Genomic DNA, 26,852 nt, shown 5'->3' with positions numbered 1-26,852 from the left:
TTGCTGACTTTTTCAGGCCTCAGCCGCACCTCTCCGTGGAGAACATGAAAGCGCCTCTTAAGCTGGCCTATGCCATGCTCCACCACCGCTCTTGTTGTCTTGTGGGCCCTACAATAGAATACAGACCTTTAATTATTTATTGGAAATATTGCACTACTTGGATGCTCTAACATATTGCTTGCATTTTATTTCCATGATTTTTGTATTGTTTTGCTACCTGTTATAGTTTAGTTGGGGCCCTTGGCGTGGCTGGAGGTAAGGTGTAAGGAGCCATGGTTTGCATGGGTAGCCACTGTCCCCTAACAAGTGGCAATTAGCTGGCACATAGCGTCTCTCAAAAAGCTGTCTGATGCCACTCTCGGAGAGCACTCTCGCATCATGTGTGGAGCCTGGCCATTTAGCCACAATGTCCAAAATCTTACAGGCCGCATTGAACACTATTTGCACATTGATGCTGTGGAAATTCTTCCTGTTAACAAAGACAGCCTCGTCCTCTGATGGCGCAATTATTCTCACATGTGTTCCATCAATTACACCCACAACACCAGGGAATCCTGCAATGTCCATAAATGCCCTTTTATGTGTGTGTAAAGTGCGGGCATCCAGCGGGAATGAAACAAATTGTGTCACAATATTAGGTTGTGACAAAGCTGTCAGTGTTTGGGTGATGACTCTGCTGACGGAGGATTGGGACAGACCCAAGTCATCACTGCTGCATTGTTGCATTTTCCCTGTTGCCAAATACCTCAGGGTTGTGATTACTTTCTTCTCCGGTGTAATAGCATTGTGGCGTTGAGTTGGTGAAGTAATTGCATCTCTAAGGAGATCCACCACAAACATGATTCCTGCACGATCCAATCTGTAGCGTCTCAATAATTTCCTGTCATCCAGTGTTTGCAGGACATCTCTCCTGCCTCCTCTGTTGGCCATTTTGTGCAGCAGCTTAGGGGAACTCCTAAGCCACTAAAAGTCCTCTTCCCTGCTCTTAGCAGATCTCGCCTTAGGAGCCCTTTTAAGCGCTAGGAATCTTGAGGAATAGCTTTTATATTAACTGGGATTTTCGTGTCACTTTTAGGGGAAATTCTAAGAAAACGTCATGACTCTTGAGAATTTTCTTAGAATTTGGCCGCTAGGAGCCACTTTTTGCACAAAAACTCTTTAGGGATACGGGCCCTGGACCCTAACTTCTGCCTCTTACCATGACTGTAAAGAAAAAACCTCTCCCTATAAATAGATGTGTGTGTCAAAACCATCTTTTATATAGTTTAATAAGGATACAGCAGATGGTATTATGGTTTAGAAATTGACCATGGTAGTTTAAGCATAATTTATTCCTAGATATACCATATTTTTTGTTAAACATAGTATAACTCGTGGTTTTGGTGATGAAAATATTTAGATCAACTATTAAGATCTAAATATATTTACATACATTTATACTATTGGCATTAAATAACATTAACAATAATGAATACATATATTTTCATTGTAACCTTATTGTAAAGTGCTTCCAATGTAGCACTTTAACAATAATGAATAAATATATTTTCATTGTAACCTTATTGTAATGTTATTTAATGCCAATACAACTTTTCTTGTTAGTTTACTGAATATTGTTCATTGTTAGCTAATTGCAGTGGTTTCCGAAATGGCCCGTGTAACCTTAAGCATGTTTACTTTGATAAAACAAGGTTTGTGACCTTTTTAGGCTATATTTAAAAGGGATAGATCACCAAAAATTTGTATTTAAAGTGAGTTTATTTAAAATTGAAAGCAGTGAAATTCTGTTATAAAATGTTTTAACAATCACAGAACGAAACAGTAATTCCTGGCTATTACGCACCACAATCGTAGGCTAGTAGTCTATGACGCTGCCACGGACCAAGGTGGAAGAACACAAAGAATAGCTAAATTTATGGTTGAGACCTTGAGATAGAGGGTATTCTGTCACAATTATGATCAATATGCTTGTTCTTTGCGCTCTTACATTATAATTTAATTATAATTTTTAGTTGTTTCCCAGGACAAGGGGTCTAGGATGTGGCCTACACTCTTAGGTCAGTTTCCTATATCTATTGTTAACAATTACAATCTCGTCAAAGTGTTCCACTGTGTCTATACCTGACACGATCCAACAATAGAATGCTTTAGAACCCATTAGATTTTTACATTTTGTCCACACTGTTTGCACCTTAACAATCCTATTAAAACAAAGCCATGTGTCTTGTCCAGTAGTGTTAATCAGTTATTAATCAGGCCATTTGTTGACATTAGTTTTTACCCATACACATTTTTCCAATTAAGTTTTGTTTTTATTATACATGTTTCTGTAGGTTTGTCCATGCATTAATTGAAAAAACAGACATTTTGGGCTTGAGCTTTTACAGATTTAGTTTTGTGCATGTGCACATCCACATTTTCAGGCCTTGTGTAGGATCTTCATCATAAGGTTAGTTAAAACATTTTGTAAAAAAAATTAACTGCAACTGTACCAGTAACTGATGATAAGATGATACCCTAACAGATAAGATATTAGGTTCTATAGTCATCATTAAATGCTCAAGATAAATTTGTATCCTTTCTAATATCTTTAAAACTGTAATAACAAATTAAAGACAAAATGAACATTTAGCATCTTATTCCCACTACAGCATCTCAATGATAGCACAAAGACATTTTCAAGAAGACCTAGTCTTGAATGATGGTTGCTTTTACTTTTGAAAAACAAGGCACGCAAAGTACACTCAATATGATCATTTATGTTATTTTTACAATTTGCATGTATAACAAATAAACACTTAAAAAAAGATTAGGAAGATGTACAGTATTCTGCTGTGCACAGCACTAACTACACCCATCGTTTCTGTCCAATATGAGCTCCCTAGCCAGACTGCTAACTCGTTGCTGTAGCATAGGGGGAGCGGTCAGGAACAGAGAGAAGTACAGGCAGAGAAAATACTGGCGTGAGTCCAGTAAAAAAGGAGGAATGCTCAGCCTTGAATGTGTAAATGTGTTTGAATGAAGGTAAAGAAGCGCTCAGTTGCTGTAGATTTGTCCCTCAGGGGGCTGTGGTAGCTTCATGTTTTCTTTGCACATCATGAGCCGTCTAAGCTCCTGCAGGACAACACGAATGCTGTAGGAATTCTGCCACTTGGCCAGTGAGGACACAGCTCTCATGTCAACCTGATTAAACCGAAAAAGTTGAGATTAGACATTAGAAAATACATTAGCTAATTGCAGTGGTTTCCGAAATGGCTCATGTGTAACTTTAAGCATGTTTATTTTGATAAAACAAGGTTTGTGACCTTTTTAGGCTATATTTAAAAGGGATAGATCACCCAAAAAAGAACATTTAAATTTAAAGGGACTGTTAAACTTAAATTGAAAGCAGTGAAATTCTGTCATAAAATGTTTTGACAAACACAGTACGAAACAGTAATTCCTGGCTATAACGCACCACAATCGTAGGCTAGTAGTCTATGACGCTGCCACGGACCAAGGCGGTGGGCAACACAAAGAATAGCTAAACTTATGGTTGAGAACTTGAGACCGAGGGTATTCTGTCACAATTATTATCAATACCCTTGTTCTTTGCGCTCTTATCTTACATCATTTTATTATAATTTTAAGTTTGATTTGATTCAATTTATTGTCATTACACACATACAAGTACAGTGCAATGAAATGTATTGCAACGAAATGTATTTTTTCCCAGGACATGGGGTCTAGGATGTGGCCTATACTACTAGGTCGGTTTCACATTTAGTTTGATTGCCTGGTCCGAAGCCTAGTTCGATTGATCCCCCCTCCCCCTGCACACACTTGACTTCGCTCATCATTATTTTTGGGTCCGAAGCGCGGCTCGTTTGTGTCATCAGCCTGCAGCTGTTTACCCTGTCGCTTGTAACGATGGCGGGAGAAGGCGTCAAAATGCATAACATTGCTTGCGTCACTGTTAGTTTGGTTTCCAACGCTTCAGTACATAGCGGTACTTTCGCCTGTGAATGTACTGCAAATGCTCTTAAGGATGCTGAAGGCAAACAGATATGAGAGCTTGGAGCTCGTCAGTCACGCTCGTCAGAAAAGTGAGTGAAACACACATCACACATTTTTACCAAAGAATACTTCATTAATATCGGTTCACTTCCGCGATTTGGTAAGATTGCGTTCATATCAGCAGCGAAGCGTCCTTGAGTTCACATGAACCGCACCCCAGACTTCCCTTTTTAAGTGGACTCGGGTACAGTTTGCAGGTGCGCACCCGAACCCAAAAGTGCTAGTGTGAAACCGCCCTTAGAACAGATTGAACCTTAAGAGTGAGAAAAAGAACTTTTAAGTTCAAATACGAGTTTATAAATTCAACTTGGAACCTTTTTGATTATTACAAGTTCTGTAAGTAACCCATTTGTCATTTAAGAACCTCTATTGTGGCAAAAGGGTTCAAAATAGAATCTGGCCTCTTACCAAGGTTAATTTTTTAACCTTTTCAATATGGACTTGGATGATATGGACTAGATTTTCTGCTGATTTGTTATAATTCTTATTAATATTATGTAATTTTAGATTTAGATCTTAAAGTTATTGTTATTTTATTCATTTCCATTTTTCTTTCCCTTAGGTGTCAGTGAAGCCTACATTAGCTGATTTTTTGTATTTCAGTTACATATTGCACATTTTCAATTTTTTGTGCCCTCTGGAAATCTTGCATGTACGCAATAAATATTTAATGGAGAATCATTTCAGTGTCCGTGTTATGAAATGGTCTTATAGTATAATAAAAAAAATAATAGTAATAAATATAAAACTGAAATGGTGACTAGAAAGGGATTCCAAAATGAACTCCTAGTAACTTTGTCCAAGCACCTATTGTATTATTGCTCTTTGTAAGTCGCTTTGGATAAAAGGGTCTTCTAAATGACTAAATGTAAATGTAACTCTGCTGGTTCTTTAATGCACCTTCAAAAATGAAACTAAGGTTCCCCCAATGTTTCAATCTCCAGGAACCTCAAAAGGTATTTTTTTAGTGTTGATGATGGCAAATAGTTTTTTTCCATCAGTCATTTTTATGCTTGTGTACTATATAATGGTAGTTTAGTTGTGAGGTTCAGTTATGAGCGTGACTCCAAAAAGTAGCCAATACTACTACCTATTTAAAGTACATTTTAGAGCCCCTACTTCTTTACTTTTAATTGAGTAAACAAGTTTATTCAGTACTTCAGCTTTTACCAGAGCACTTTTAAACATGAGTATCTGTACTTCTACTTAAGTAAAGAATGTGAGTATTTTGCCATCTCTGGCGCATTTGTACAGTTTTTTCAAGACGACCGTTAGAACGCTACACTTACATTTTTCCATGGTGGCGAGGCACTGGTTATCAATTGACACACAGCAGAGCCACAACAGCTACTGTATGTCTGATGTATTGCTTTCACATACTTATTTTTTTATTTAAAATATTCACAGACTTGTTACTAGCTTTTCTGTAGCTAAGTGGTTAAGCTCAAGCTGTGGGTTGGATCCCAGGGGATTGCACATACTTTGAAAACAAAAGATGTATAGTATAATGCTTTTGGATAAAAGCGTCTGCCATAAATGAAAATGTTACTTTGTTGTGAAATATCTGATATGCCGATCAAATATGTGGTTTGTTGTTTAAACACTTTTCTAATGATTGCGTTAGTTGAGCTATATGCGGGGTGGGCCATGTTTGTTTGTTCCTCGGTTCAGAAAATCGATCTGTTGGATTTACAACACGTGAATTCATCCCTCAGATTACGATTAAGTGGCTGATGAGCTAAAATAATAGAGTGAGCTTTACAGTATCTTACACTGCATGTAAATATGTGTATCTGATGTAAATAAAACATCTGTCAAATTATATTTGATGGATTATTATTGCCGCTTCCATTGACATCAGTGTGTATTTTACAAACTCTTAATGAATCTTCTGCTTGTACGCACGTGTATTTAAATGTCTGAAGCCTAAATGTGAAATTGTAAAAATCAAATATGTGACCATTTTGGTCGCAGTCCAGAGCCCCACTATCATCAATTACTCACACCCGAATTGTTGAAAACCTGTTTTGTGGAACACAAGAGAAGATCATTTAAGTAATGTGGAAAAACCAAACAGTCCTGGGACACCTTTGACTACAACAGTGGTATTTTTTGGTACTTCATCTGACTTAATCAATAGCACCCTGAAACTGTTTGGTCACTTTCTTCTAAATATCTTTCATGTTCAACAGAACAAAACAAAGTTAAATTGATGAACATGATCATACAACCTATCAGCACAGATACATTTCTGATATATAGCAGTCCCTTGACAGTTTTTGCAGCATTTTTTCGCCTTACTTTCTTGCTGGAATTTATCCCAGTTAGGGGGGGGGGGGGGGAGTACTACGGTGTCAGGCTCGGACAACATGCAAAATATTCTTATATCACATTACATGTCAATGTTGCAAGTAAATGACAGAACTTAAATTTTGGGTCCTATCCTTTAACACAGTGTTTCCCAATTTTAGTCCTCGCTGGAGAGACACACAGCTTAAATTTATGCCCCAGGCAGATGTACACCATATTAGAAGCCAAAGAAAATATAAACCCTAAGACACATTAGTGTATTTACAATGTAAATGTTCATGCAGTCAAGGAAGAAGAAATTTACAATGAAAATAAAATGCATGAATTCAGTTTTACCCAAGAACACTTACCACGCCGTTTGAGTTATGAACTCCATTCAAGTTTATCTTTGTCACAAAACGTACAAACGGGGGTGTTTCCGGGTATCTTGGTCCACATTCCACTCTAAGGCTGTACATCCTGTTCTCATAGATTGTCTGCATAAATGAAACAAAAATACATATTCACAAGATGGCCCATTACAAGAAACAGTTGCATCAAAAAAACTTTAATAAAGAGTTAGTATACCCTTCAATATTAACTCTATAGGGATTCACCGAATGTTTGGCAACCGAAATTATTTCACCGAAAATAGCTAAAAAGCATATTCTGTGTTCGGCTAAATAAGTAAAATATGGCTGAATAATTTTTTTCTGTCTGAGGTCTAGCAACCAGTGCCTGGAGAGGGACGTGCACACTTTATTAATGCAACAAACATGGCCACAGTGTGTGGAAGCATTTTAAAGTGTCACAACACAGGACTTGCAGCGTGGGAGTTAATATTTTAAACTGAAGCGTGCGTCTTTAGCGGTCTGTAAAACTTTGGTATACTTCAGAAAGCAGTCTGAAGCACCACCCTACCGACATTTGACATTGTACAGTGGTGCACCACTCAATTTGTTCGTTTTTTTGGCTAATGTTGAATGAAATTTTTAATGAACTATTTTGTAGTAGGCGTACGAGTACATTACAGCTTGGCCATTGAAGAGAAAGAGCAAAAAATAAAATTTATTATCCCATTTTGCGCAATTTTAAGTTACATTGTACTTTACAGAAAAGCTAAACAAGTCAAGTCAGCTTTATTTATATAACGCTGTTTACAATTTTCATTGTTACAAAGCAGCTGTACAAGAAAACATTGAATAGAAGCAAAACATATAAGGTTATGCAAGTAAAAACACAAGTCAAATATCAGACAGACTATAAATTCCTATATGCAGTGTTAATGAAATAAAACTATAAAATTCTAATTAAGAGTCTAATTAAGATCGCTGGGAGCCACAGCATGGAGGCAGAAGAGCCACATGTGGCTCAGGAGACACGGGTTGCCGACCCCTAGGCTAGTTAATATTTATTATAGAACCCAAAGGTACAAGCTTAATGTGTGCAGTAGGGTTGCAATGTGTACCACTGCTTCAAAATACATGTGATGCCTCTCTATTTTTGAAACGGTAGTATCATAGTAAACAATAACATTTATTTCTTTAGCAGACACTTTTAACCAAAGCGACTTACAAAGAATTCAGGGAGCAATAAGCGATATGTTAAAGAGCAATAGTACGATAGGCGCTAATGCATAATTTCAACAAAAGCTAGACCACTACCTGTTGAGAGAAGAAAGAGGGTAGTGTACTTTTTTTCATTTGTCTCAAGTATTCACAGAAGAGATGGGCTTTAAGTAGTAAAAGTAGAAAGTAAAAGAGAAGTAAATGTTGCATAAGCGCATTAATATTAATTTGAACACTTACATCTGCCATTTTGCGTTGTTTATCTCCTAAATGAATGTGTGTTTTGAATGACTTGGACAAGATAATGATCAAATTAGATTTTGAACGAGTTGGTTAAATGATTCACTAACCGGTCGTCTTAGTTCTGCATTTAAAGCAAGCCCAAGATTTCCCTTTTAAAGACTGCTGTATCAATGAAATTTGTCCCACATTTTAATTAGTTCCCAAGAGAAAAATGTTCTAGTGCACTTTAGTATTTAGTACAGTAAAATACTAAAACTCATAGATACTAGTGTTTTTGAGTCTTACCATAGTAAATATTTAAGTATACTACAGTATTTGCTACAATTTATCCAATTGCTACAGTTAATACAACAAAATATTCTAGTGCAAAGTAGAATACAGTTTACTATAGTAAATACAAAATGTTTTATCTAAATCTGTGTTTTTTTTATTATGAACATGGCACAGCATTGTGATACTACTTGTTATCCAGATACTTCAGCTGGTATAGTATTGTAAGACATGTTTACGGTACCATGACAACCCTATTGCAGTTAGAGGTTGCCATAATAGCCAGAGCAAACGCAAAAAAATTAACAACCCTTGCACCAGTGCTGAATCTGGATGTCACCAAAGTTTATTTACAGAAAACGTGCCATTCGGCAGCCATGTTTGCAACGGCTCTGGGCAGTTAAGAGCAAGTCCACAGTCCTATTGGTCACACTTTACAATAGGGACCAATTCTCTCTATTTACTAACTATTAACTAAGACTTTTGCGTCTATAAACCCCAAAGTACTGCTTATAAGGTAGTTTCAGGTTTAGGTATTGGGAAGGATTAAGGGATGTATAATAAGGCATTAATATATGATTTATGCATACGCAAGTAAACTATGGATTACCTGAGGGATCTGTTCTGGGACCTGTGCTGTTCTCCATATACATGCTGCCACTCGGAAACATTATTAAAAAAACATTGAATTAGCTTCCATTGCTATGCAGATGATACTCAGCTATATATCTCATCAAGACCAGATGATTCCTCCCAGCTATCCAAATTGGCAGAGTGCATTGAAGATATAAAACATTGGATGACCTGTAATTTCCTTCTTTTAAATTCTAATAAAACAGAAATATTACTTATCGGACCAAAGACACGTAAACCGAATATTTCTGATTATAAACTGCAAGTTGAAAGATGTACTGTTACTCCAACAAATACTGTAAAAGATTTAGGTTTTATATTAGACAGCAACCTGTCATTTCGAAATCACATCTCAAATGTCACAAAAACAGCCTTTTTCCACCTTAGAAATGTTGCCAAATTACGAAATATTCTATGTGTTGCTGACGCGGAGAAGCTTATTCATGCATTTATGACCTCAAGACTTGACTACTGTAATGCACTACTTAGTGGTTGTCCTGCATCATCTATAAACAAACTATAGTTAGTTCAGAATGCAGCTGCCAGAGTTCTAACCAGGACCAGAAAATACGATCACATAACCCCAATTTTATCAAACCCTTCACTGGCTACCCATTAAGTATCGTATTGACTTTAAAGTTCTTTTAATCACTTATAAAGCCTTAAAGGGTTTAGCCCCTACCTACCTAACAGAGCTTCTATCACATTACAACCCATCACGCTCTCTAAGATCTCAAAACTCAGGACTTTTGATAATACCTAGAATAACTAAATCCACCAAAGGCGGGGGTCGAGCTGTCTCATACGTAGCACCTAAACTCTGGAATAGCCTTCCTGATACTATTCGAGGGTCGGACACACTCGCCCAATTTAAACCTAGATTAAAGACATCTTTTAAGCCAAGCATTCACTTAATGCAAAATAAACCACAGGGAGACTGCTGACATTAGATATTATTTACTAGGTGCTTTTATAACAAGTTAAACTATTCATGTACTGTATTTGACCTTTTTTGTGTATTTCTTATTTTCCCCTGTAAAGCGGCTTTGGAAAAATGCAAATTGTGAAAAACACTATATAAATAAAATTGAATTGAATAATAATATACAACCAATATGCATGTTAATTAACAAGTACTAAATGGTGAATTTCTGTACCTTAATATAAAGTTTAACGCAGTTATTTTTTAAATCGCTGCCAGCAATCACAATTAAACAGCATATGTCCTATTAATAATTCAACCTGACATGAACTGTACCCTAATTCGGGCTTGCTAAACTTAAATTGCGCTTAAAAATCACCTTTTTCGAGATCACTTCATCTACTGTTCATGCACACACAGTATGGCAAGCGCCTCACAAGAGCCCTGTCCCAGAGAATAATCAGTCGATACTGATTGACGAATGGCTCATTTCATCTGGAAGGCTGGACTTATAATAAATGAATTTCTCATGATTAAATTATGTTTTTATCAACTCACGTATAGGTTGTTATTAATAGATCATAGGTCAAAGAGCATACGGGTCACATGACCATAAAACAATGCGGATGCAGTATGTCCGAAAGTATTCATTCTACTCCCACTCATACTATTTAGAATATACTATTTTAACAGCCGATAGGGTAAATACTTATTCAAATTCAGAACGTGCTGTCACTGTATGCGATTTCGGACGCAGCCATTGTATTGGCAGTGGCCCATCTTGTTCATTTTAATATCGCGCACCCCATGATCTGCATCCATTATTCATTATTTAACCTATTGGATGCCCTTTCTCCTGGACAATTTTCCTTCTTGACCAACAGTTACAGGATTAGTCCTGTCATTACATTACATTTTCATTAATTTGGTATACCGTTCTATCGAAAGCCAATTTAACATTTTGTCAACACGCTTAACAGTGCCTATAGCTTGTATTTTACCAGGCCATGTTACTAGGAGGATTAAAGAATTAAATTTACAGACATAAAAACAGACAGTATTGTTTAGTATGTTTATAGAAAGTTGTGATGGATGCTGCAGCTCGTGTAGACCTGCGATACAAGAGCAACCAGCTCTCGATTCTTCCCTTATTAGTTGTAAGGGTCCAGAAATGTTTGCGAATTCGGGGTTTTGTCATGTACAAATTTCGACCGACTTTCCCACTGTGCAACAACTCATGTGCTTTTATAGTTGCGCATTGAAGAGTAAATACAAAATAATTGAATATTTCTTCATATGATATATCAGGTACCTCCATTCTCCCACTGTGTAATACCTTGCCGGTCTGAAAAATATTCACCAGACCCATTTTAATAGTCTTTAGAGCATGCTCCCGCGACATCACTTCCATTGTTTTCCAACAGCCGGACAACAAAACTGAAGTTTCAAAACACAAAAAGGAAATACGCCACATAGTTTACTATAAGGTGGATAAATGGCAAGTTTTCTGTGATTATAATGTAAGATAACCTGTATGGTTTGTACAGTACAGAAATTATGCTGATAGATGTATCCCCACAGGGCTAATAAATCAGACGTGTGTGTAAACAGTCCTTTAAAAGTTTACGGAGGATGAGAATATCAGTCATGGACACTCAACAGGCTGTGTCACATAACCAGCTTCAGATGCAGAACAATTCATTGACAATTGTATATCATTACTCTTTTCCACTTATGCAATATTTTATGAATTAGGTCAAGGATAGTTGTGGCCTTAAAAAGCCAGACTTAACTCAAAGGTTTCAAGTTCAATTGCCAGGCTAGCAGGATTCCAAGGCACTTTATTGAGAAAGTTTGGGTAAGTGTTTATTCCAGAGTACAAGATAGCAGTCTAATAGTGATAATACATTTGTCAAAACTTTTAAGCACCTTCTCAAACTGTTCTGAAGCATGCTTTCCGTTTATGTTTGTCAGCTGCCACTACTATTATTCAAATGGTCATAATCTAAGTTAAAAATATATATATTTAAATCCCTCATATTACACAGCCTTCTGCAAATAACTGCGTTTTTAGTTATATTTAGCTTTTAGCCTTTTCCTGACAGGAAAGTAGGTCGAATGTGTTAAAACAGCCGCAAAAGACCGATATTGATACCATCAGAGTTTATCTAGCTATACAATGCGGACAACTGTAATAATTTAGCCTCTGGGCTCGTCACCAGGTTTTCATGCCTGGGCATACAGTGGGGCAAAAAGGTATTTAGTCAGCCACCAATACTGCAAGTTCTCCCACTTAAAAAGATTAGGCCTGTAATTTTCATCATAGGTACACTTCAACTATGAGAGACAGAATGAGAAAGAAAATCCAGAAATCACATTGACTGATTTTTAAAGAATTTATTTGCAAATTATGGTGGAAAACAAGTATTTGGTCAATAACAAAAGTTCATCTCAATAGTTTGTTATATACCCTTTGTTGGCAATGACAGAGGTCAAACGTTTTCTGTAAGTCTTCACAAGGTTTTTAAACACTGTTGCTGGTAGTTTGGCCCATTCCTCCATGCAGATCTCCTCTAGAGCGGTGATGTTTTGGGGCTGTCAACTCCCTCCAAAGATTTTCTATAGGGTTGAGATATGGAGACTGGCTAGGACACTCCAGGACCTTGAAATGCTTCTTACGAAGCCACTCCTTCATTGCCCGGGCAGCGTGTTTGGGACCATTGTCATGCTGAAAGACCCAGCCACGCTTCATCTTCAATGCCCTTGCTAATGGAAGGAAGTTTTTACTCAATCTCACAATACATGGCCCCATTCATTCTTTCCTTTACACGGATCAGTCGTCCTGGTCCCTTTGCAGATAAACAGCCCCAAAGCATGATGATTTCCCCCCCATGCTTCACAGTAGGTATGGTGTTCTTTGGATGCAACTCAGACTTCTTTCTCCTCCAAACACAAAAAGTTGAGTTTACACCAAAAAGTTATATTTTGGTTTAATCTGACCATATGACATTCTCCCAATCCTCTTCTGGATCATCCAAATGCTCTCTAGCAAACTTCAGACGGGCCCGGATATGAACTGGCTTAAGCAGGGGAACACGTCTGGCACTTCAGGATTTGATTCCCTGGCAGCGTAGTGTGTTACTGATGGTAGCCTTTGTTACTTGGTCCCAGCTCTGAATTAAATTTCTCTCAGCCACTCACTCATCTTTTCCTCATCCATCCATCCCTTCGGGTTAACTTTGATGACGACGCCGGCTGTAAAGTTTTCATTTGGCAAGGTCTTCCTCTTGAAAATAACCATGGGTGGAAGTTTCTGGCCATTAGCCTGGCAGGCGAGATCTACAGTGAAGGATGACTTCTCATTCCCTGTGGTGCGTATAGACACCGTACTGGTCCCCGTTTTCTTCACAGTGCGGTTCACAGTTTTTTCAAAGGTGAGTGGAACCTTGTCCATGTTGGTGATGTGCTCTGGCCGGATCTTCTTTTCAGTGTTCTTCTTTTTGCAGTATGGGAGGAAATGACCAGCTTTTCTTGGTAATCTTTTGGCAGTTGCTGCGAGACGGTAGTTCGTCTGCAGATGGAGAGATTACGTCTTTTCATAAAACGAAAGCAGCAAGAAGGACCGCCTCGAAATTCATCGATGTTCATGTCCCGTGCTAGCGCTGTTGCCTTTATTCGAATAGTGACTGTAGAGATGCTTCTACTTGCTGCTCTCTGTTCAACAACCCACTGTTCGAGTTTGTCCTCTAACTGTGGCCATCTCGCTTTGTTCCCTCTGAAACTCTTTAGTATTTTTTACTTGGCGCAGGACATCTTCTTGCTTCCTCCAGTACTATTGATTCATTAATGTTGAATTCTCTCGCTGCTGCTCTATTCCCATATTCTACTGTGTGACTGACAGCCTTGAGCTTGAACTCTGCGTCGTACGAGTGTCTCTTGAAAGGTGCCATTTTTGGGTCTTTATACACACACAAGTGTTGTGGGACTGTGAGTAAGCACAGTACAGGTGTTTACTGACTACGGTAGCCGTAATGCTGCAAGCGGCTTTGTCGTTTACAAGTCGTACTGAAACATTATTTTATTATTATTAAATATTTTTTATTGTTTTTTCATACTGAAACATTTTGACAGAGCGCCTTGAGCACCGTGTACAACCAGTATGGATCAACCAATTAACCAATTGATCCATTTATAAGGCACTCCGGATTATAAGGCACACTGTCGTTTTTTGAGAAAATAAAAGGCTTTTAAGTGCGCCTTATAGTGCGGAAAATACGGTAATTGCTCCCACAGTTGATTTCTTCACACCAAGCTGCTTACCTATTGCAGATACAGTCTTCCCAGCCTGGTGCATGTCTACAATTTTGATTCACAGCTCTTTGGTCTTGGCCATAGTGGAGTTTGGAGTCTGACTGTTAACGAGCTCAAACAGGTGCCATTAATACAGGTAACAAGTGGAGGACAGAGGAGCCTCTTAAAAAAGTTACAGGTCTGTGAGAGCCAGAAATCTTGCCTTTTGTAGGTGACCAAATACTTATTTTCCACCATAATTTGCAAATACATTTTTAAAATCAGAAAATTAGATTTTTTTGGATTTCTTTTTCTCATTCTGTCTCTCATTGTTGAAGTGTACCTATGATGAAAAGTACAGGCCTCTATCATCTTTTTAAGTGGGAGAACTTGCACAATTGGTGGCTGACTAAACTTTTTTGCCCCACTGTACATATAGCCTAAACTATGTGTTTGAAGGCTCGCTAACAATGGAGTTCCAAAATGTTACTCACATTCTCAAGTAGCATCATATTTAATAAATGAAATATGCATGGCTGGATTAAGAATGAAGGATAAAAGGAATTTAGAAAAAACACAGAGTACCCCGATAATTCATTTTATAATTTGTGGTCATTTAATTCTCAAAATTCTCTGGACCTGCGAGTCGGTTACGCTGTCAAGCATATTGCGAGTAGCTTGGCTGTTTTGCTGCACTGTTTTGTTTCCATTATTTAGCTGTCTGCATCTGAAGCCCAAAAACATCTTACAGAACCGTGATTAACTGATGAGATTGATTGATGAGACACCATTTGATTAAACTGTGACTAACCTTGAAAAACCAACAAGCATGGATTTGACTGTCTCTATGACAACAGCATCACCACCATTGTGCCACCAAGTTGGCGGTATAAAACTGCCCTACAACCCAGTATTATTGTTAGATTTCAGAATAATAATAGGCTTATTGGGCTACTGACCCTTGGGGGTCCGATGATCATTCCTCTCCAGTGTGTGAGTGTCATGTCCTCATCATCTTCAAGACCCCAGCTCACGGTCCCATCACCAACACCCTTCTGACCCTCTTCAAGCTCTTCCAGTAGCCTGAAGTTACGAGGGACTTTCACGCCTGAGAAAACACAATAAAATCTGCAACTATAACAACATTTATAAGACTGATCTGAATCCTGGGTACACTGCATGCACATCAGGGGAAGGTAGGGCTGAACCAGACTTTTTTACTAAGAGCAAAATAGCACCTCACTGAAAGGGCACACTTTAAATCGACCTGCAACACAAATATGAACATTTCCCCATTTCAACTGTATTATTGACAGATCATTTGATAATTAATAGATTTTGGATAGATTTGCAGTCCAAATGCTTGTGGACTGCAGCATATTCTGAATAACTAGTTACATACTAAGCTGCTCATAAAATTATTTCAAAACAAAGTAATACACATCTTACTAGGGCTGTGCCCGTGTACACCGCAATGGTAATGGAACAATTAACCGTGGTGGTGCAGTTGTTGAGAAATATATATTTATATAAATAATATATACAGTAAATAATATTTATATTATATTTGCTTGTAGCAACCACATGATGAGTGGAAGAGAAATAAAGTCCTTATTTAAATACTTGAAATCGAAATATGAAATAATAGAGGATGAAATCGCTCAATGTTTAATGCGCAAATACATCAGTAAGCATGTTTACTTGCACAAAATAAACCGATATCTATAAAAAAATGCAGCTTAAAAAGAAATCAGTTTAGAAGTGTTTACATGCATAGTAATAATCCGGCTATGCAGAAAACCGCGATTACACAAAGTTTGAGATTTGCCGGGTTTCTCGCGTGCAGTGGCGTGATCATCGATAGAATGTTTAATAATTAAAAATGCAGCTGGAAAACGGTCACAAGCTGTATTTTTTAATCTCTTATGTTCTTTTTGACGTTTCTACATCAACTGCATGATTCGAGAGCAGACTTATATACGTTATTTTACTATTACTTTAAGGGATGCACCGAAATGAAAATTCTTGGCCGAAACCGAAAACGAGCAAACCAAGGCCGAAAACCGAAATAAATTATGCGAACTATTAGTACCATGGAATTTATAGCTATTACCTTGTACTAACTTTACTAAAATCAAGGCATTGCAATTGCATAAATTAATATTAAAGTTTCAAAGAATAAATCCATTACAAATTATGCAAATATTTATTTAGCACATTGCAACAATGCACAGTATAAAATAAAATTCAAACTTAAATGTTTAACTTGACCCTACTCATTAAATAATAATGTACAGCACTTCTGGGGACTTCAGACAGATTATAGGTCATAGCCATAAATGCAATGGTACTAATAATTGGCATAATTTATTTCTGTTTCTCGATTTTCGGCCTTGGTTTCCACTTTTTCGGTTTCGGCTAAAAGTTTTCATTTCGGTGCATCCCTACACATAATTGTTGACATTTTTGCAGATTTATTAAAAAAGGAAAACCTGAAATATCACATGGTCCTAAGTATTCAGACTCTTTGCTCAGTATTTAGTAGAAGCACCCTTTGATCAAATACAGCCATGAGTCTTTTTGGGAAAGATGCAACAAGTTTGTCACACCTGGATTTGGGGATCCTTTGCCATTCCTCCTCGTAAATCCTCTCCAGTTCTGTCAGGATGGATGGTAAACGTTGGTGAACAGCCATTTTCAGGTCTCTCCAGAGATGCTTAATTGGGTTTAACTCAGGGCGCTGGCTGGGCCATTCAAGAACAGTCACAGAATTGTTGTGAAGCCACTACTTCGTTATTTTAGCTGTGTGCTTAGGGTCATTGTCTTGTTGGAAGGTGAACCTTCGGCCCAGTCTGAGGTCTTGAGCACTCTAGAGAAAGTTTTTATCCAGGATATCCCTGTACTTGGCCGCATTCATCTTTCCCTCGATTGCAACCAGTCGTCCTGCCCCTGCAGCTGAAAAACACCCCCACAGCATGATGCTGCCACCACCATGCTTCACTGTTGGGACTGTATTGGACAGGTGATGAGCAGTGCCTGGTTCTACACACAACACTTAGAATTAAGGCCAAAAAGTTCCATCTGGTCTCATCAGACCAGAGAATCTTATTTCTCACCATCTTGGCCATGCAGGCTTTCACGTGTCTTGCACTTAGGAGAGGCTTCCGTCGGGCCACTCTGCCATAAAGCCCTGACTGGTAGAGGGCTGCAGTGATGGTTGACTTTCTACAACTTTCTCCCATCTCCCGACTGCATCTCTAGAGCTCAGCCACAGTGATCTTTGAGTTCTTCTTTACCTCTCTCACAAAGGCTCTTCTCCCCTGATAGCTCAGTTTGGCCGGACGGCCAGCTCTAGGAAGGGTTCTGGTCGTGGAATGATCTGCCTGCTGCTACAAGATCAGCGGACTCTGTTGCCATCTTTAAAAACGACTGGAAACGCATCTCTTCCGTCTACATGTGGCTGATTGATTTTAACCTCTAATTCTTCTTAAAAAAAAGAAAATTGTACTAACCTATCTATTCTTAGCTTTGTATACTGTGCAAGGCTTTAATGGACTAGTATTGATGCACTTATGCATTTTGTTGTTATAATTGCTTCCAATGTTTCCTCATCTGTAAGTCGCCCTGGATAAGCTTCTGCTAAATGACTAAATGTAAATGGTTGTCCCAAACGTCTTCCATTTAAGGATTATGGAGGCCACTGTGCTCTTAGGAACCTTAACTGCAGCAGAAATGTTTTTGTAACCTTGGCCAGATCTGTGCCTTGCCACAATTCTGTCTCTGAGTTCTTAAGGCAGTTCCTTTGACCTCATGATTCTCATTTGCTCTGACATGCACTGTGAGCTGTAAGGTCTTATATAGGTTTGTGGATTTCCTAATCAAGTCCAATCAGTATAATTCAAAAACAGCTGGACTCAAATGAAGGTGTAGAACCCTCTCAAGGTTGATCAGAAGAAATGGACAGCACCTGAGTTAAATATACGAGTGTCACAGCAAAGGGTCTGAATACTTAGGACTGTGTGATATTTCAGTTTTTCCTTTTTTTAATAAATCTGCAAAAATGTCAACAATTTTGTGTTTTTCTGTCATTATTGGGTGCTGTGTGTACATTAATGAGAAAAAAATTAACAAATGATTTTAGCAAATGGCTGCAATATAACAGAGTGAAAAAGTGGATCTGAATACTTTCGTACCCAATGTAAACGTGCTTATTGAAACGGCACACTTCAGCATATGAAACATTTAAATAAACATCAGTTAATAATGAAAACTTAAATTATATTAGAAATATTATATTGAATATTAATTTTAAAAGCTCTTGTTGCAGTCTCGTATCAACCCTTACAGTTCTTAACAATTCCATTTGAAACTAACCGTTAAAACGTACCGTGGCTTTCCTGTTCTGATTGCCATAAAAACTTATCTTTTTTCCCTACTCATTGATGTAAAAATTACGTGTTAACATTAGTGCAGCTGTACACATTTTAATCTGGACAAATGAGCATTCAGAAGATGTGCACAGGAGCGCAAATGAATCTATGTCTCTCCGCAATTGCAGCAAAACCTGTGCGCTCCAAGCAAGCGGGTCATAGCCCGTTTTGATTTTATGTATCTGCAGAACCCACAGAATAACCTGGGTTTTACTATGCAGGCTGTGCTGGAATGTACCAACGGAAACGTATGCTAATAATTTTTGTGTTAATGTAAAATCTTTTAAATAAAACCCACAACTGAAAGGCTACAAATAGCAACTGTCATTTTTATTACAATTATATTTGTCACCGTGACGTGCACTACTGCCGGTGGCCACTACAGCGTTCCGCCTTTTTCGTTCCGTCAAATTTTTAACATTTAGAAAATTAATTTTTTACATTCGTGAATCCATTCAGAATCATCCACGTCCGCATCGCGATGCATCTAAGAATCAAAATTTTCCTGCACCCCTTAAGCGCATCAATAAAGGATCACAGGACAAAGTGTGAGCGCTTTGCATTCATGATCGAGCCTTCTGCTTTTCTTTACATAATATGCTTTAATATATGGTGTATATAGTACAGCTGCACGATATGAGGAAAAGCTGCGATGTGCGATAACATTGGTTAATGTTGCGATGACGATAATATGACTTGAGATAAATATTCAAATGTGAATGTTAGCTATAATGTTCCCATGACTTATTGCTTTAACAGGTTCTTTGCGAACATTGCTTAACATTGAATAGCCTATTCCCACTGAATAAAGTATATAGTATACTACAGTATTTTTATGTAGACAAAAATATTACTTCGGGATGCACCAGGGCTCCAGACAAAAAAAAATCAATTAAGGAGCCCTAGGCTACTATGGAGAAAAAACCAGGTGCCAAATAGTTTTTTAAGAGCCACATAACATGAACATGAAATTACTTTTAGTTACCCTGTTGTTTAAGTTTGTTGTTTACTTTGAACCAATAGAAAAATTGTGCATGTCAAGACCATATTAATATATTATATATACTATATGACAGAGTAAACATTTTATTGCTATGTTGATTTTAGTTTGTAATAATTACATTTTTCCGCATGTTCACAACAATGTAAAGATAACTTCAAATAAAACTTAAGATCATTTGCATATTGTTTGTTCTCGCTTTGAACAGATTTTAAATGATCCAGTGGTGTCTCAAGTAATAGACGGATAAATTACATTCCCTGAAATTCTCCGTGGCTCATTTCGTTTTAAACATCTCAAATATCACATTGTTCGTCCTCAGACTAAATCGGTCACAGCCAAACAGCGCATCATAGTAATGGGCTTGTGTTTGTATATTTGTCAATAACGCGCTGAAGTTTCTTGCGGAGATCTGCGGGCGCTTATTACACGCTGCCTTATCGGGCGCTGGTGCGGGAACCAGCATGAACGCGCCAACCATGTCTTCAGTGCCAAATGTTTATTACATGCGCTTAGGGCATGATTTGAATGAGGTCTATATTGTTGTAGTTTTTAGTTACTGTTTTATATTTTATCTGTATTACACTATATACACTCCGCCAAATGTACAAAACTGTATTTCAATTTTGATCGTGAATCGATAGAATGTCAAATCATGTGCAGAGTTTATTCAACTTCATCAAAGAAGTATTTCCACAGAGATCTGATAAGTGCATAGGCTTATTCATAGACATCCAACCACTCTTTTAATTCTCCCGCAAATTAGTAGCGTCTTCCTGATGCCTGCAAAATATTGACAATACCCCAGAAACAACGTAACCAACAGTGAAGGAGACCCATCGGATTTTCGCGTGTAAGGATGTCTTTTCTCAGCAACCACAATCGCAAACAAACAATGTAGTGGATAAACGCGGCTAAAGCAACTCATAAGAGAACACAGACCGGCTGGGGATCGCTAAACTTTTGTTTATCGAGTTGAGATCCTCATTGGCGCTCCCACAGTGAGAGTATTGGGGTGTGGTTGCTAGATTGCAGAAATGAATTCACACACTGGCAGAAAACGTATACTTTTTTAGGGGATCTGAACTCCTGTTATCTGGCGACCGCAAACATGAACGCGCGAACAGCAGAGGCTCGCACAAAAATCTGTACCTGTAAAATATTTATCTTAATATTTATATAGTCTTCTACAAAGTCTAAAAATTGTTTTTAAGTAAGTTTGTATATTTTAACTTCATTTTAGTCTCATAATTTTTGTAAACGATATTGCATGCTGATGTAGTCTTAGTTGTCGTTAAATGGCCTTTTCCTCTCGTCATTGTCTTGTCTTCGTCCTGGGAAAATAGCCATTAACGAATATAACGTGTTGATAAAATTAACACTACTCCAAAGGAATAACATCTGTGTAAACTCCAATCAGGATTTAGAGCACATCACAGTATAGACTGCTCTGATCAGAGTAATAAATGATTTGCTTTTGGCATCTGATCAAGGCTTCATCTTGTTACTTGTGCTATTAGATCTTAGTGCTACTTTTGACAATTAACCACAGCATACATTTACATAGACTTGAAAATGATGTTGGCATTAGTGGAATAGCATTAAAAGGATTTTGTTCATACCTGTTGAATTTCAACTTTTCAATTTGTAGCAATAAATAATAGGGATGCTCCGATCCACCTTTTTTGCTTCCGATACAGATTCCGATACCTGAGATTCAGTATCGGCCGATACCGAGTACCGATCCGATACTAAGGTAAAAATTTTAAAGTGCACAATTACTTAATAAACTATGTGCATTGCTGTGCAAGACATCAGGCTCGACTTAACATAAATTTCCTGACCCCGTAAAACAAAATAACAAACTAATGATTCACAAATTTAGTAAATAGTTTATTAAACCAGCACCGGTGCAAAACAAATGAAAAATAAAACAAAAGTGTTCACTATCTTTGGACAAAAGACATTCAAAATTAAAGTGCAAATTAAGCAGCTGAATATAACAACAGCTTCACTAGCTTGATAAACGGGTATAAATAAATGGAAACAAAATCTCTTAATAATTTTTAAGAAAGTGCAAAAATAATTAAAAAATCAATTCGCAAAAAAAAAGCTGCTGAAATTGAGCAAAAAAGTAATAGCTTTACTGCTTTAGATATTCAAAGTAACATGAATCAGATCTTTTTAATGCTTTAGTCACTAAAGCAAAGTCCACTTAACTAAACTAAAGTTTAGTGAAAATAAAATTTAACATCCAACACAGAAACAGATGAATAAAACGCTAGCTTTCCTAGCTTAGTAAAACTGCACATGTTTGTTGCATTTAACGTGGCATTTTGTGGCATCAAAATTCTCATCCAACCAGTGTGCGGTTAAACTTAAAAGCGACACGGGGGACACGTCGCAGCTCCAGATATCTCTTGTAAAACTCACCGCATTGACATCTTTAATTTTTTCAGATATGTGTTTGCAGACTTTTCGGTACAGTTCAAGGTAGAGGTAAATATTTACGCTTCGGCGTGTCGTACTGCGGCTCCAGGTGGTTTATAAGGAGTCTGAAGCCATTATTCGCAACGACGGACAGCGGTTGCCCATCCATAACAATGAAAGCGGTGGAACTTATTGGCGTAGCTGTTGTAAAATAACTCCAAATGACAGATATTTTGGCTCGCTCCATGCTGTTTGCTGCTATATGTTCACTTGTTCACGTGCACTACGTACAGAGCACGTTGCTAGCGTATGATGTCGCACGTTGCTAGCGTATGATGTCACACGTTGCTAGCGTATGATGTCGCACGTTGCGCAATGCGCAGCCGCCCACGAGAGAGTTTAAGCGCCGGTGTCTCCATGAACTTTTACATCGTCTAGCACAAATTTTATGTCAGATCGGGTATCGGTGACAAATTGCACCGATACCCGATCTAGAATTTTATTACGTATCGATGCCGATACCCGATACGAATATCGGATCGGAGCATCCCTAATAAATAATGAGGTAAACCATATTGCCAACACCTGCAAATGTGCTACATTACAGAGCCTTTAAAATCATTTCAAACTTTAAAACTGCATTTAGAAGCGGACATTGCCATTCTTTAATATCAGTTTTAGTCTGAGTGCTTAGAACGTTTTCATTCATGCTTGATCTAGATAATAGTATTTTTTCATTTAGAATAATTTACGAATGTAAATTACTCTATTATGTCTTATTTTCATAGCCAATTCATGTGTCATTCATTATACATGCATGAAGTTCAAAACCCCAAAAAAGACAGCCCTAGTGCTAATAATACATTAAGCAGTGTAGGCATTAAGCAGCCATACAGTTTTGCACGTGATTTAGACCAGTGTTTTGCAAACATTTTACAACTTTTCAGACCCTGTTTTCAAAAAGCGACTAGCGACAAATCTTGCTACTTTCTGAATAAACCTTGCAGACTAAGCGAAACATTCTGCTTTACTTCTACTGCTCTGTGAGAGCAAGTTTTTTCTTTACAAGCGCAGCACTGCCTCTTCTCTGTTCAGTGAGTGAAAAGGAGAAGCAGAACACTCAGTTCAGATGCACTGACACGAGAATGAGATATGCATGTAAAAACCGTACTTCCAAGAACTAATCACCTATTGACCTTGTTTGAGCATTTGTGATTTAAAGCAGGATGACTGAATGGACGCATTAACATGAACACAGAAGAAATCTAGCTGTTCAACAAAAGTGACTGCCGGTGTGTAGTTTTAAGTTCACTCACTATTACATAGTTTTTGTTGTCTGCCAACAGAAACAGAAAAACAAGTTATTAAGAACCTATGCATTGTGCATTTGGGTGTATTGTTTTAATATAATACTGTATATGACAGCTCAGAGAGTAGAGATATGAAGCGGACCTAAAGCACTTAGCCGTTTACACAAGACTGTTTTCAAGTGAAAGCGCAAAACAATTTAAAAGCACAATAGTTTGTTAACGCTTTTTTAGAAAAAATTTTTTTGTAGATTTAGATTTTCTACACCAGTGCTATAACCACCAGCGGAGCCAACATTTTATCTACAGCAAAATCTTAACACTCATTCACGGTGATGAAGGATTTTTAAACAGCGCTTTTGGATCAGACCCAGGAGGACGAGTAGATGGTGGTACAACTTTGTCGAAGGCGTTGTTGACGAGCTTCAATGGAAGAACCTTTCGAATGTCCAAACTTTTCGCCATCTTGTTTGTTTGTATATGTGCGCACGCTTCCCTTCTAGGGATGTTCATATCAATCGTTTAACCGTTAACCGATAGTAAAACCCTATGACCGATTACTATTATCAGTAAGGGCTGGGCAGAATATTCCGTTCCAAGATTTTTCTATTCCGTGTATTCCGCGGAATGTAAATAAGTAGGCGTGTTTAACTCGGCGCTCTGTAAATTGGGCGCTACTCTGAAAAAAAATAATGAATTAATCCACCCGTAACAAATGAACCTATCAAACATTCTTTTGATCTTCTTTCAGTCTGTAATTTAGTGATCCGCTCCAGTCCGGCAATTCTTCTCTCACCCGCAGTGCTCTTGCAGGGATCTGCTCCAGCATAGAAAAAAGCTCATTCTCAACACGTATTGCAGAAATCAGGTTTTTTTGTAAAGCTGTTAATAGCTTTAATAAAATTTAACTTCAGACAAGCTAAGTTGAAACTTGCATTGAAATGCGCGATGATGCTCGCCGCGTGAGCGCTTTGATGTGACATCAAGTTTTGGGAGACGCGTGAGGAGTAAACAGAGAATAACCAAACCTGAAGACAGAGAGCAACACACGAATATTGCTCATCTAATAGAGAGTGAAAACAATAAACACCTACAGTACAGACACCATGAACACCAGAGTCAAATACTGTAATCTCATTGTTTGTGCATATTAAAACTTCATTATTATACATGCTGTCTATCTTCCTACTGTATACATATGATATAAATATGAATAAATAATATATCTGATTGTCAGAACTTAATTTGATATCTTCAGTACATTTTCATTACTTGTCTACATTTTAACTATGGTGAGCATTTAAATACACTGTAATAAATAAATTAGTTAAATCAATCTAAGAACAATTCGGTGTAAAATATAGCATTATAATGCGAGATTTCATGAATATGTCGACTGTAAAGTAATTTACTCATTCCGTGAAATAGATTTTTGACCATTCCGTCCACCTCTACTATCGGTTAAACTGTTTAATTTCTTTTAATAGAGAATTTTTTTTATTTTTGGTATGACAATGCAGATAATAAATAATAGATTTTCATGTTTTTTGCATGACAACGAAAGATGTGCTAATACTTGTTGTCTATCGTGTCTTTGCATTGACTTAACATGTAAATCACTCTCTCTTAATGCATCATTCGCGCTTAGCAGTGTGGAAATATTTCAAAATCAATGATGACGACCCACGCATGGCAATCTGCATGCTTATGTCCTTGGTTTTGCCCTTTGGAGGTTAAAAGTCTGAATAAAAGTCTGATAAACTTGAACATCCAGATTAAAACACCTTTGTTTTATATTACTTATAATTACTATAAATTGTAGTTTTCTAGCAGGAATAACTCCTAGACTATAAACACTATAGTATACTTCTATTTACTCAACTAATATTTTATATCAAATAATATATCAAAAACGCCATTGTATCTGCAAAACGAGGAATTTAACTGCAGTTTACAATTGTAAATAATATAATATTATACTACAGTATGTGGAAAAATATCTAATTATTGTAGAGTAAAAGAATGGAAAACACAGAAATCGAGAAAAAATTTAAATGAAAAAAAGGAACCTGAGAAAACTAAATTATATGGCCCAAACTTACCCAGCTGTAACATTAATGTCCTTTGTCCGTAACCAGCCCATTTCTGTGACAATCTACACATTAATATTTTAATGTTTAATATATCCGAGATTTTATATTGTGCTACAACTGTTTGGCCTATGCAACAAAACTTTGAACCTTTGTAGCACCAGTGCTAACGTTACGTGCAAAACTAAGTTGAAGTACAGCCCTGGGCAAAGTAAACGTTACTGAAAATACCAGCCTCTGCAATAACCCAGTGAGACGCTTAGCATTTTTATTCACAGTAGCCTTAAAATCGTTTATTTGTGATTATTTTTGCGCATTATATGCCTACACCATCCAACCCGTTTAACATAGTAATAGACAGCGTTTTCAGGTACAACATTATCAAATTGCATCAACCTAACGCAACCTCACTGTGTGCATACCAATCCCATTGTAAACTCTAACTGGAACGAGCCTGTGATGCCCAAACATGCTCAAAATGTAGCTTCCCTAGCTTTACGACACAGTCTGTTTATTGTGTCTCTATAATGACTTTGCATTTGTTAAACTACATGTCTAACAAACTAGGTAGATACACTGCACGGAAATGTTTTTTCTTTCATCCATGTAACTTAAGCATAGTAACATTTGAGTAGTTGTTTTATATATGTATATATATATATATATATTAGGCGTAAGGTTTTGTTAAACATAAAGGAAACAAAACCTCCACCGCTTTTACAGGCTAATGCTGTGCGAACCCACCGCAAGGAATAACGAGCCAATAAAAGACCGACGGGAATATCACAATTATTATAGGATATACTTCAAATACGTTAAAATGTATTCGACAGCGCATTGAACGCGAAAGTAGAATAAATAACTACAAAATACATTTTGACAATTTACCTGATCCGGCGGCGGCCGCCATCTTGGTACTCAAGCAGCGAGGACGCGCACGATCCGGTAGCCAATAAAGAATGGGTTGTGGCTAGAAGGGATACATCTACAGCCGGAAGTGATGCAAAATTTAAATAAATTATATTAGCTAACGCCTACACCAACCCTAAACATAACCTTAAAATAAGAATAAAAACAATAATAGCAATTATCTGTGATCAGCGTTACAAAAATTATGCGGTAAAAAGGGTATGGACGTGATGTCAGTTTACCATGAAAACACCACGTGAGCACGCCGGAGCGCGCCCCTTGTGGGTGGCAGAACACTCAGCAAAATGACTGCTTTACAATATCAGGAAATGCAATTCCTCGCAACATTTAAGTGTCCAGGAACACTTCATTCGAGGATTGGATTTTAAAGGTAAAAGTGCCAGACCACAGATTG

The 26,852-nt window shown here is 37.5% G+C and overlaps 1 protein-coding gene across 2 annotated transcripts; it reads right to left on the bottom strand.

Annotated features, from left to right (window-relative positions):
* Nucleotides 1-1,741: 1,741 nt before the first annotated feature.
* ube2v1 (ubiquitin-conjugating enzyme E2 variant 1) lies at nt 1,742-26,724 on the bottom strand. Of its 2 annotated transcripts, XM_079482492.1 has the most exons (5): nt 26,680-26,724; nt 26,417-26,513; nt 15,231-15,379; nt 6,717-6,842; nt 1,742-3,183 (listed from the first exon to the last, which is right to left on the bottom strand). In XM_079482492.1, exons 2-5 carry the CDS (start codon nt 26,436-26,438, stop codon nt 3,037-3,039), a joined length of 444 nt encoding a protein of 147 aa, XP_079338618.1. In that variant the 5' UTR covers nt 26,439-26,513; nt 26,680-26,724; the 3' UTR covers nt 1,742-3,036. The 2 variants fall into 2 exon arrangements, with proteins under 2 accessions (XP_079338618.1, XP_079338617.1); XM_079482491.1 differs by having other exon boundaries at nt 26,417-26,724.
* Between the last annotated feature and the right edge of the window lie 128 nt (nt 26,725-26,852).

This window comes from Barbatula barbatula (genome assembly GCF_947034865.1).
Source record: "Barbatula barbatula genome assembly, chromosome: 20".
NCBI classification, from domain to species: Eukaryota; Metazoa; Chordata; class Actinopteri; order Cypriniformes; family Nemacheilidae; genus Barbatula; species Barbatula barbatula.
This window is presented reverse-complemented; position numbering and strand designations above follow the sequence as displayed.